Genomic DNA, 13,507 nt, shown 5'->3' with positions numbered 1-13,507 from the left:
AAGTGAGACATGTCCCAGAGGCCCCGCCCACAGCGGATCACATGCAGGTGTGATTGATGAGCTCTCGTGCCGCGGCGCTCGTCTGCCTGCTGCGTGGGAGTTGAGGGCGAAGGTCAGTCCAGTGGAGACGACCCAAGGTCGTTGTTCTGTGGTTTGAGACGGGATGTCTGACGTCCCGAGTCCGTCTGTCTTTCCTCTGCCTCCGTCTCTGGAAGCCTCCTGGCGCTGATCCAGCAGGAGGCGGGGTTAATCCTGTCATTACGTTCTCGTGTCATCAGGAAGTCCTGCTCTGGCCAAAGGTCACGACCTTTCACCCCGAGGGGGGCGCTGGGCCGGTGGAGCCAGACGCCCAGACGGGCCGCGCAGCTCGTACCACGACGTCTGGCCACGGTGAGGAGTCACGGTGAGGAGTCACGGTCAGGAGTCACGGTGAGGAGTCACGGTGAGGAGTCACGGTGAGGAGTCACGGTGAGGAGTCACGGTGAGGAGTCACGGTCAGGAGTCACGGTGAGGAGTCACGGTGAGGAGTCACGGTCATGAGTCACGGTGAGGAGTCACGGTGAGGAGCCAGGTCATGAGTCACGGTGAGGAGTTACGGTCAGGAGTCACGGTGAGGAGTGACAGTCATGAGTCACGGTCAGGAGTCATGGTGAGGAGTCACGGTCAGGAGTCACGGTCAGGAGTTACGGTGAGGAGTCACGTGAGGAGTCACGGTCAGGAGTCACGGTGTGGAGTCACGGTGAGGAGTCACGGTGAGGAGTCACGGTGAGGATTCACGGTGAGGAGTCACGGCGAGGAGTCACAGTGAGGAGTCAGGTCATGAGTCACGGTGAGGAGTCACGGTGAGGAGTCACGGTGAGGAGTCACGGTGAGGTGTCACGGTCAGGAGTCACGGTGAGGAGTCACGGTCATGAGTCACGGTGAGGAGTCAGGTCATGAGTCACGGTGAGGAGTCACGGTCAGGAGTCACGGTCAGGAGTCACGGTCAGGAGTCTCGGTGAGGAGTCACGGTCAGGAGTCATGGTGAGGAGTCACGGTCAGGAGTCACGGCGAGGAGTCACGGTGAGGAGTCAGGTCATGAGTCACGGTGAGGAGTCACGGTGAGGAGTCACGGTCATGAGTCACGGTGAGGATTCACGGTGAGGAGTCAGGTCATGAGTCACGGTGAGGAGTTACGGTCAGGAGTCACGGTGAGGAGTGACAGTCATGAGTCACGGTCAGGAGTCACGGTGAGGAGTCACGGTCAGGAGTCACGGTGAGGAGTCACGGTGAGGAGTCACGGTCAGGAGTCACGGTGAGGATTCACGGTGAGGAGTCACGGTCAGGAGTCACGGTGAGGAGTCACGGTGAGGAGTCACGGTCAGGAGTCACGGTGAGGAGTCACGGTGAGGAGTCATGGTCAGGAGTCACGGTGAGGAGTCACGGTCAGGAGTCACAGTGTGGAGTCACGGTCAGGAGTCACGGTGAGGAGTCACGGTCAGGAGTCACGGTGAGGAGTCATGGTCAGGAGTCACGGTGAGGAGTCACGGTGAGGAGTCACGGTGAGGAGTCACGGTGAGGAGTCACGGCGAGGAGTCACAGTGAGGAGTCAGGTCATGAGTCACGGTGAGGAGTCACAGTCAGGAGTCACGGTGAGGAGTCACAGTGAGGAGTCACGGTCAGGAGTCACGGTCAGGAGTCACGGTGAGGAGTCAGGTCATGAGTCACGGTGAGGAGTCACGGTGAGGAGTCACGGCGAGGAGTCACAGTGAGGAGTCAGGTCATGAGTCACGGTGAGGAGTCACGGTGAGGAGTCACAGTCAGGAGTCACAGTGAGGAGTCATGGTGAGGAGTCACGGTGAGGAGTCACGGTCAGGAGTCACGGTGAGGAGTCAGGTCATGAGTCACGGTGAGGAGTCACGGTCAGGAGTCACGGGCAGGAGTCACGGTGAGGAGTCACAGTCAGGAGTCACGGTGAGGAGTCACGGTCAGGAGTCACGGTGAGGAGTCACGGTCAGGAGTCACGGTGAGGAGTCACGGTCATGAGTCACGGTGAGAAGTCACGGTGAGGAGTCACGGTCAGGAGTCACGGTCAGGAGTCACGGTGAGGAGTCACGGTCAGGAGTCACGGTGAGGAGTCACGGTCAGGAGTCTTCCACTCGGCTTCTGGAAGCTAAGACTTGAGAAACTTATCTGTGACTCCATGTTTCCCTGTTAGTGAGTTAGAGCATCGTCTCAACACAGAAAGGACAGAGACACACACACACACAGATACACATACACACACACAGATACACATACACACCTACACACACAAATACACATGTAGCTCAGTGTAAATTCAGACAGGAAGTCATTGGGTACAGCTGGTTCATTCACAAGTCTTGCAGCGATTACTCCATTAGCTGATTGGGGGCGGGCCCGATAAATGAACCAACCATTTAGAGCCAGCCCAGTTGGATAAGCCTATCACAGAGTCGTTGGTCACACTTTAAAGTTCTGTTCTCTGCTACTGTCAGTTGTCGTTTCAGCTCGCGTCAGTTCGTCCCTCCGCCACCCCAGGCTCCTCCAATTGGCATTGCGGCAACGCGTCTTCGACACCACCACCAGTGTCTGGACTCCATGGGGGATTCTGCCTGCGCAGATATCAGCAGCTCTACCCCTGGTTTATCCTACTTCAGGATGGAGTCCAATCGCCAAAAAGACTTTGCACTATTGCAATATTCTATTGTAATAAATGATTGTTAAACTCTAAATACCCGTCTCTCCTGATTGAAATACACACACAGACACAGACACCCACACACACACACACACACCTACACACACAGATTCACATACACACCTACACACAGACACACACCTACACACACAGATACACACACACATACACACCTACACACACATATACACATACACACACATATACACACCTACACACACAGATACACACACACCTACACACCTACACACACACATACACAGACACACACACAGATACACACACACACACAGATACACATACACACACACACAGATACACATATACACACACACACCTACACACACACACAGCTTTGTCTCATAGCAGCGTATCATGTCCCACGCAGGGTGTGTGAACAGGAGAACGTGTGTGTGTGCTGAAAGCTCCATTGTCTCCACCGCCACCTCATGTCAGCCTCCGTGTACCGGAACATACGCATGTCTGTCTGATTGGACAATCTGAACTGTCTGTCTGTCTGTCCTCCTATGGACACCTACATGTTCGATCCTCTTCTCCCAAATGTCTTCCAACAATCTGTGTGTGTGGGCTGCACTACACACACACACACATTTCATGAGTAAAGACACACGCAGAAAATTAAACAAAAAAATAAGAAAGAGAAAATATCTAATTTGTCTTTTTAAACTTTGTATTTAGTGTTTTAGTGGCTTTGGAGTCGTGAACAAGTCCAGTGGTCCTAAACATGCTCGGGGGGTCTGGGGTCTGGGAGCCGTGGCTGAGTCCAGGAGGGAGGGACGGGTGTGTGAGAGGAATGGGACTGAGAGGCTGAGGACACGCTAAGGACACACTGAGGACATGCTAAGGACACACTGAGGACACGCTAAGGACATGCTAAGGACACACTGAGGACACGCTAAGGACACGCTAAGGACACACTGAGGATACGCTAAGGACACACTAAGGACACACTGAGGACACGCTAAGGACACACTGAGGACACGCTAAGGATACGCTAAGGACACACTGAGGACACGCTAAGGACACACTGAGGACACGCTAAGGACACGCTAAGGACACACTGAGGACACGCTAAGGACACACTGAGGACACGATAAGGACACACTGAGGACACACTAAGGACACACTGAGGACACACTGAGGATACGCTAAGGACATGCTAAGGACACACTGAGGACACGCTAAGGACACACTGAGGACATGCTAAGGACATGCTAAGGACACACTGAGGACACGCTAAGGACACACTGAGGACACGCTAAGGATACGCTAAGGACACACTGAGGACACGCTAAGGACACGCTAAGGACACACTGAGGACATGCTAAGGACACACTGAGGACACACTAAGGACACGCTAAGGACACACTGAGGACACGCTAAGGACACGCTAAGGACACACTGAGGACACGCTAAGGACACACTGAGGACAAACTGAGGACACACTGAGGACACACTGAGGACACGCTAAGGACACACTGAGGACACGCTAAGGACACACTGAGGACACACTAAGGACACGGTGAGGACACACTGAGGACACGCTAAGGATACACTGAGGACACGCTAAGGACACACTGAGGACACACTGAGGACACACTGAGGACATGCTAAGGACACACTGAGGACACACTAAGGACACGGTGAGGACACACTGAGGACACGCTAAGGACACACTGAGGACACGCTAAGGACACACTGAGGACACGCTAAGGACACACTGAGGACACGCTAAGGACACGCTAAGGACACACTGAGGACACGCTAAGGACACACTGAGGACACGCTAAGGATACGCTAAGGACACACTGAGGACACGCTAAGGACACACTGAGGACACGCTAAGGATACGCTAAGGACACACTGAGGACACGCTAAGGACACACTGAGGACACGCTAAGGACACACTGAGGACACGCTAAGGACACGCTAAGGACACACTGAGGACACGCTAACGACACACTGAGGACACGCTAAGGACACGCTAAGGACACACTGAGGACACACTAAGGACACACTGAGGACAAACTGAGGACACACTGAGGACACACTGAGGACACGCTAAGGACACACTGAGGACACACTAAGGACACGGTGAGGACACACTGAGGACACGCTAAGGATACACTGAGGACACGCTAAGGACACACTGAGGACACACTGAGGACACGCTGAGGACACACTGAGGACATGCTAAGGACACACTGAGGACACACTAAGGACACGGTGAGGACACACTGAGGACACGCTAAGGACACACTGAGGACACACTAAGGACACGGTGAGGACACACTGAGGACACGCTAAGGATACGCTGAGGACACGCTAAGGATACGCTGAGGACACACTGAGGACACGCTGAGGACACACTGAGGACATGCTAAGGACACACTAAGGACACGCTGAGGACACACTGAGGACACGCTAAGGACATGTTGATGGATGCTGAGGACATGTTGATGGATGCTGATGACATGTTGATGGATGCTGAGGACATGTTGATGGATGCTGAGGACATGTTGATGGGTGTTGAGGACATGTTGATGGATGCTGATGACATGTTGATGGGTGTTGAGGACATGTTGATGGATGCTGAGGACATGTTGATGGATGCTGAGGACATGTTGATGGATGTTGAGGACATGTTGATGGGTGTTGAGGACATGTTGATGGGTGCTGAGGACATGTTGATGGATGCTGAGGACATGTTGAGGACATGTTGATGGCTGTTGAGGACATGTTGATGGATGCTGAGGACATGTTGAGGACATGTTGATGGCTGTTGAGGACATGTTGATGGGTGCTGAGGACATGTTGATGGCTGTTGAGGACATGTTGATGGATGCTGAGGACATGTTGATGGATGTTGAGGACATGTTGATGGGTGCTGAGGACATGTTGATGGATGCTGAGGACATGTTGAGGACATGTTGATGGCTGTTGAGGACATGTTGATGGATGCTGAGGACATGTTGAGGACATGTTGATGGATGTTGAGGACATGTTGATGGGTGCTGAGGACATGTTGATGGATGCTGAGGACATGTTGAGGACATGTTGATGGCTGTTGAGGACATGTTGATGGATGCTGAGGACATGTTGATGGATGTTGAGGACATGTTGATGGGTGCTGAGGACATGTTGATGGGTGCTGAGGACATGTTGATGGATGCTGAGGACATGTTGAGGACATGTTGATGGCTGTTGAGGACATGTTGATGGATGCTGAGGACATGTTGATGGGTGTTGAGGACATGTTGATGGATGTTGTGGACATGTTGAGGACATGTTGATGGATACTGAGGACAAGTTAATGGATGCTGAGGACATGTTGATGGGTGTTGAGGACATGTTGATGGATGCTGAGGACATGTTGATGGATGTTGAGGACATGTTGATGGATGTTGAGGATTTGTTGATGGATGCTGAGGACATGTTGATGGATGCTGAGGACATGTTGATGGATGCTGAGGACATGTTGATGGGTGTTGAGGACATGTTGATGGATGCTGAGGACATGTTGATGGATGCTGATGACATGTTGATGGATGCTGAGGACATGTTGATGGGTGTTGAGGACATGTTGATGGATGCTGAGGACATGTTGATGGATGCTGAGGACATGTTGATGGGTGTTGATGACATGTTGATGGATGCTGAGGACATGTTGATGGGTGTTGAGGACATGTTGATGGATGTTGAGGACATGTTGATGGATGCTGAGGACATGTTGATGTATGCTGAGGACATGTTGATGGATGCTGAGGACATGTTGATGGATGTTGAGGACATGTTGATGGGTGTTGAGGACATGTTGATGGATGCTGATGACATGTTGATGGATGCTGAGGACATGTTGATGGATGCTGATGACATGTTGATGGATGTTGAGGACATGTTGATGGATGTTGAGGACATGTTGATGGATGCTGAGGACATGTTGAGGACATGTTGATGGGTGTTGAGGACATGTTGATGGATGTTGAGGACATGTTGATGGGTGTTGAGGACATGTTGATGGATGTTGAGGACATGTTGATGGATGCTGAGGACATGTTGAGGACATGTTGATGGATGTTGAGGACATGTTGATGGATGCTGAGGACATGTTGATGGGTGTTGAGGACATGTTGATGGATGCTGAGGACATGTTGATGGATGCTGAGGACATGTTGATGGATGCTGAGGACATGTTGATGGATGCTGATGACATGATGATGGATGCTGAGGACATGTTGATGGGTGTTGAGGACATGTTGATGGATGCTGAGGACATGTTGATGGATGCGGAGGACATGTTGATGGATGCTGATGACATGTTGATGGATGCTGAGGACATGTTGATGGATGCTGAGGACATGTTGATGGATGCTGATGACATGTTGATGGATGCTGGGGACATGTTGATGGATGCTGATGACATGTTGATGGATGCTGAGGACATGTTGATGGATGCTGATGACATGTTGATGGATGCTGATGACATGTTGATGGATGCTGAGGACATGTTGATGGATGCTGAGGACATGATGATGGATGCTGAGGACATGTTGATGGATGCTGAGGACATGTTGATGCGTAGAAGACAATGGTATTTCTACCTGAATTCAGACAATTAGGTTAGAGTTCAAATCAATTCAGTTTATTTGTATCGTCCATTTTCACACATTACAAATTCCCCTCAGAGTGCTTTACAATCTGTACACAAAGACATCCCTGACCTTTGACCTTTGACCTCACATCGGATCGGGTTAGGGTTAGCCTGGGTTAGGGTTAGCCTCCTCTCTTCTTCTGAAGTTCTTCAACGGTTTTGTTTCTTTCTACGATTCCGGTCCGGATGGTCGCAGAGGTCACAGTGTGTCATGAGATCATAACAGATGATGGTGTTCACACCGTCTGGCCTCTCGTGCATTAGCGTTGGTATAAATACATCATAGCAGGACACAATGGAGGGATGGAGGGATGGAGGATGTCAGTGGTGGAGCAGATAAGAATGACAAAGCTCTCCACTAAGCCACGTCGCCAGCAGGCCTCACCTGCCTGTCGGTCACACAGGAGCACTCAACCATCACAGACGGATTGTTGTGTGTGTGTGTGTGTGTGTGTGCCACCCTCAGTGTGACTGGAGGAGCGTGAGGCCTTCAGAGGAGATACCAGCATCTCTCTCCTCCTCCTCCTCTGCTGTGGGAAGCGGAGGATGAGGAGGAGGAGGAGGAGGAGGAGACGAGGCCTGAGACCGATCATTGTCCGCCTGCTAGCTTAAACTGTGAATGCGAGCTCTGAGCCTGAATGGCTGCAGCTTCCTGCTGCCACTCAGACGCTCTGAGCGCCACTCCAGGTCTAAGAGGCTTATCGGCTGAAAGGGCCTCGCTGCTCCTGAGAGGACGTAATGAAGCGTGGACCTGCTGCTGCTGGGGGGGGGGGCAACGCTCCTCCTGACGGCCCCTAAAGGACGGTCTCTAGTCTCATGACCCCACTGGCAGCATGGGGGGGACGTCCTGAGGGGACATCCTGGGGGGACGGGGGACATCCTGAGGGGACGGGGGAGATCCTGAGGGGACGGGGGACATCCTGGGGGGACGGGGGACATCCTGAGGGGACGGGGAGATCCTGAGGGGACGGGGGACATCCTGAGGGGACGGGGGAGATCCTGAGGGGACGGGGGACATCCTGAGGGGACGGGGGAGATCCTGAGGGGACGGGGGACATCCTGGGGGGACGGGGGACATCCTGAGGGGACGGGAGATCCTGAGGGACGGGGACATCCTGAGGGGACGTGGGAGATCCTGAGGGGACGGGGGACATCCTGAGGGGACAGGGGAGATCCTGAGGGGACGGGGGACATCCTCAGGGGACAGGGGACATCCTGAGGGGACCTTGGTCCACATCATGATGTACGATGACATTCTGTAACTTCCTGTTGGAGTAAACGTAGTTTAGAGGAAGCCTCCATGAGCGATGACGTCGTGCGTTAAATGTGTGTGTGTGTGGGGGGGGGGGGGCTGCTAAGTGGTGCAGCCCAGCTGTGGCGGCGGCTGTCTGGTCCATTTAGGAGTGCGTGGAACATCCCGGGGCCGGCAGCGTCAACCTTTATGCTCTACGCTCTATGCGTCATCCTTTATGCTCTACGCTCTACGCGTCATCCTTTATGCTCTGCGCTCTACGCGTCATCCTTTATGCTCTACGCGTCATCCTTTATGCTCTACGCTCTACGCGTCATCCTTTATGCTCTACGCTCTACGCGTCATCCTTTATGCTCTACGCTCTACGCGTCATCCTTTATGCTCTGCGCTCTACGCGTCATCCTTTATGCTCTACGCTCTACGCGTCATCCTTTATGCTCTACGCTCTACGCGTCATCCTTTATGCTCTGCGCTCTACGCGTCATCCTTTATGCTCTGCGCTCTACGCGTCATCCTTTCTGCTCTACGCTCTATGCGTCATCCTTTATGCTCTACGCTCTACGCGTCATCCTTTATGCTCTACGCTCTACGCGTCATCCTTTATGCTCTGCGCGTCATCCTTTCTGCTCTATGCTCTATGCGTCATCCTTTATGCTCTACGCTCTACGCGTCATCCTTTATGCTCTCGCCCATCATCCTTTCTGCTCACGCCACGCGTCATCCTTTATGCTCTACGCTCTACGCGTCATCCTTTATGCTCTATGCTCTACGCGTCAACCTTTATGCTCTACGCCCACGATCATCCTTTATGCTCCGCGCCCACGCGTCATCCTTTATGCTCACGCCCACGCGTCATCCTTTATGCTCTACGCTCTACGCGTCATCCTTTATGCTCTGTGCTCTACGCGTCATCCTTTATGCTCTGCGCTCTACGCGTCATCCTTTATGCTCTACGCCCACGCATCCTTATGCTCTCGCCTACGTCATCCTTTATGCTCTGTGCTCACGTCATCCTTTATGCTCTGCGCTCACGTCATCCTTTATGCTCTACGCCCACGTCATCCTTTATGCTCTACGCCCACGCGTCATCCTTATGCTCTGCGCCCACGCGTCATCCTTTATGCTCTCGCCCACGTCATCCTTTATGCTCTACGCCCACGCGTCATCCTTTATGCTCTGCGCCCACGCGTCATCCTTATGCTCTGCACGCCATCCTTTATGCTCTACGCTCATGCGTCATCCTTTATGCTCTCGCCCACGCGTCATCCTTTATGCTCCACGCCCACGCGTCATCCTTATGCTCTACGCTCACGCGTCATCCTTTATGCTCTACGCCCACGTCATCCTTATGCTCTACGCTCTACGTCATCCTTTATGCTCCACGCCCACGCGTCATCCTTTATGCTCACGCTCACGCGTCATCCTTTATGCTCCACGCCCACGCGTCATCCTTTATGCTCTACGCCCACGTCATCCTTTATGCTCTCGCTCTCAGCGTCATCCTTTATGCTCTACGCCCACGTCATCCTTTATGCTCCACGCCCACGCGTCATCCTTTCTGCTCTACGCCCATGCGTCATCCTTTATGCTCACGCCCACGCGTCATCCTTTATGCTCCACGCCGCGGTCATCCTTATGCTCCACGCTCACGCGTCATCCTTTATGCTCACGCCCACGTCATCCTTTATGCTCTACGCTCTACGCGTCATCCTTTATGCTCTACGCGTCATCCTTTATGCTCTACGCTCTATGCGTCATCCTTTATGCTCTACGCTCTACGCGTCATCCTTTATGCTCTACGCTCTACGCGTCATCCTTTCTGCTCTACGCTCTACGCGTCATCCTTTCTGCTCTACGCGTCATCCTTTCTGCTCTGCGCTCTCGTCATCCTTTATGCTCACGCCCACGTCATCCTTTATGCTCTACGCCATGCGTCATCCTTTATGCTCACGCCCACGTCATCCTTTATGCTCACGCCCACGGCCATCCTTATGCTCCACGCCCACGCGTCATCCTTTCTGCTCTACGCTCTACGCGTCATCCTTTCTGCTCCACGCCCACGTCATCCTTTATGCTCACGCCCATGCGTCATCCTTTATGCTCTGCTCCACGTCATCCTTATGCTCACGCGTCATCCTTTCTGCTCTCACGCCTGCGTCATCCTTTATGCTCACGCCCATGCGTCATCCTTTATGCTCTACGCCCACGCCATCCTTTATGCTCCACGCGTCCATCCTTTCTGCTCTGTGCTCACGCGTCATCCTTTCTGCTCACGCTCGCCACGCGTCATCCTTTATGCTCTACGCCCACGTCATCCTTTACGCTCTACGCTCTACGTGTCATCCTTTATGCTCACGCCCACGTCATCCTTTATGCTCTCGCCCACGGTCATCCTTTATGCTCGCCCACGCGTCATCCTTTATGCTCACGCCACGCATCCTTATCTGCTCTCGGCCATCCTTATGCCTCACGCCCTGCGTCATCCTTTATGCTCACGCCCACGCGTCATCCTTATGCTCTCGCCCACGCCATCCTTATGCTCTGCGCCCACGTCATCCTTTATGCTCATCCTTATGCGTCATCCTTATGCTCTCGCCCACGCGTCATCCTTTATGCTCTACGCCCACGTCATCCTTTGCTCTCACGCCTGCGTCATCCTTATGCTCTGCGCCCACGTCATCCTTTATGCTCACGCCCACGCGTCATCCTTTATGCTCTACGCCCACGCGTCATCCTTTATGCTCACGCCCACGTCATCCTTATGCTCACGCCCACGCGTCATCCTTTATGCTCACGCCCACGTCATCCTTTATGCTCTACGCCCACGTCATCCTTTATGCTCTACGCCCACGCGCCATCCTTATGCTCTACGCCCACGCGTCATCCTTTATGCTCCCACGTCATCCTTTATGCTCACGCCCACGTCATCCTTATGCTCACGCCCACGCGTCATCCTTTATGCTCACGCCCACGCGTCATCCTTTATGCTCTCGCTCCCACGTCATCCTTTATGCTCTGCCCACGCGTCATCCTTTATGCTCACTACGCGTCATCCTTTATGCTCTACGCCCACGCCGTCATCCTTTATGCTCACGCCCACGTCATCCTTTATGCTCTCGCCCACGTCATCCTTTATGCTCTGCGCCCACGCGTCATCCTTTATGCTCTACGCTCTACGCGTCATCCTTTATGCTCTACGCTCTACGCGTCATCCTTTATGCTCTACGCGTCATCCTTTATGCTCTACGCTCTACGCGTCATCCTTTATGCTCTACGCGTCATCCTTTATGCTCTGCGCCCACTGTCATCCTTTATGCTCTCGCCCACGCGTCATCCTTTATGCTCACGCCCACGCGTCATCCTTTATGCTCTGCCCGCTCACGCGTCATCCTTTATGCTCTGCGCTCGCGTCATCCTTTATGCTCTGCGCTCTACGCGTCATCCTTTATGCTCTGCGCTCTACGCGTCATCCTTTATGCTCTACGCGTCATCCTTTATGCTCTACGCCCACGTCATCCTTTATGCTCTACGCCCACGCTGTCATCCTTTATGCTCCACGCTCTACGCGTCATCCTTTATGCTCTACGCGTCATCCTTTATGCTCTACGCTCTACGCGTCATCCTTTCTGCTCTACGCTCTACGCGTCATCCTTTCTGCTCTGCGCTCTACGCGTCATCCTTTCTGCTCTACGCTCTATGCGTCATCCTTTCTGCTCTACGCTCTACGCGTCATCCTTTCTGCTCTACGCGTCATCCTTTCTGCTCTGCGCTCTACGCATCATCCTTTCTGCTCTGCGCTCTACGGGTCATCCTTTCTGCTCTACGCTCTATGCGTCATCCTTTCTGCTCTCCACGTCATCCTTTCTGCTCTACGTCATCCTTTCTGCTCACGCCCACGTGTCATCCTTTCTGCTCTCGCCCACGTCATCCTTTCTGCTCTGCCCACATCATCCTTTATGCTCACGCCCTCGTCATCCTTTCTGCTCTACGCCCACGTCATCCTTTATGCTCACGCCCACGCGTCATCCTTTATGCTCTGTGCCCACGTCATCCTTTATGCTCTGCGCCCCGCGTCATCCTTTATGCTCTCGCTCGCATCATCCTTTATGCTCACGCTCGTCATCCTTTATGCTCACGCCCGCGTCATCCTTTCTGCTCCACGCGTCATCCTTTATGCTCTGCGTCATCCTTTATGCTCACGCCATCCTTTATGCCCACGTCATCCTTTATGCTCTGCGCCACACGTCATCCTTTATGCTCTGCGCCCACGTCATCCTTTATGCTCTGCGCCCACGCTGGCGTCATCCTTTATGCTCTGCACCTCTGGCGTCATCCTTTATGCTCGCGCCTATCGTCATCCTTTCTGCTCTCGCTCTGCGTCATCCTTTCTGCTCTACGCTCTACGCGTCATCCTTTCTGCTCTGCGCTCTACGCGTCATCCTTTCTGCTCTGCGCTCTACGGGTCATCCTTTATGCTCTGCGCGTCATCCTTTATGCTCTACGCTCTACGCGTCATCCTTTATGCTCTACGCTCTACGCGTCATCCTTTATGCTCTACGCTCTACGCGTCATCCTTTCTGCTCTACGCGTCATCCTTTCTGCTCTGCGCTCTACGCGTCATCCTTTCTGCTCTGCGCTCTACGCGTCATCCTTTATCCTGGGTGAATGAGACGTTCTCCTCCTTCTCACTGAGGCCTTCAAGGTCACGACTTAACCTCATCGCTGCAATTCATCCTCAGACTTTAGTCTGAATCCAATCAATAGCAGATGATTGGTAAACAGTGGCAGCAGGTACGGGGCCTCGGGCCCCCGGGGGCCTCGGGGCCTCGGGGGCCGGGCGCTTTGTGCGAGCGCCGAGTCGCTCTCGCTCTGAAGCGCCGTC

The 13,507-nt window shown here is 53.3% G+C and overlaps 1 protein-coding gene across 1 annotated transcript in view; it reads right to left on the bottom strand.

Annotated features, from left to right (window-relative positions):
* The window catches only part of LOC130212085 (proline-rich protein 2-like), a 22,188-nt gene extending 9,376 nt beyond the window's left edge, over positions 1-12,812 (bottom strand). The window contains exons 1-3 of the mRNA XM_056443220.1: positions 12,740-12,812; positions 8,443-8,508; positions 8,200-8,372 (exon numbers count right to left, since the gene is read on the bottom strand). Coding sequence (XP_056299195.1) covers positions 8,200-8,372; positions 8,443-8,508; positions 12,740-12,812 — 312 coding nt within the window. The remainder of the gene's footprint in view (positions 1-8,199; positions 8,373-8,442; positions 8,509-12,739) is intronic.
* Positions 12,813-13,507: the final 695 nt, after the last annotated feature.

The sequence above is a fragment of the Pseudoliparis swirei genome, chromosome 21 (assembly GCF_029220125.1).
Source record: "Pseudoliparis swirei isolate HS2019 ecotype Mariana Trench chromosome 21, NWPU_hadal_v1, whole genome shotgun sequence".
NCBI lineage: Eukaryota > Metazoa > Chordata > Actinopteri > Perciformes > Liparidae > Pseudoliparis > Pseudoliparis swirei.
Note: the sequence above shows the minus strand (reverse complement) of the source record. Positions and strands in the feature narration are given on the sequence as shown.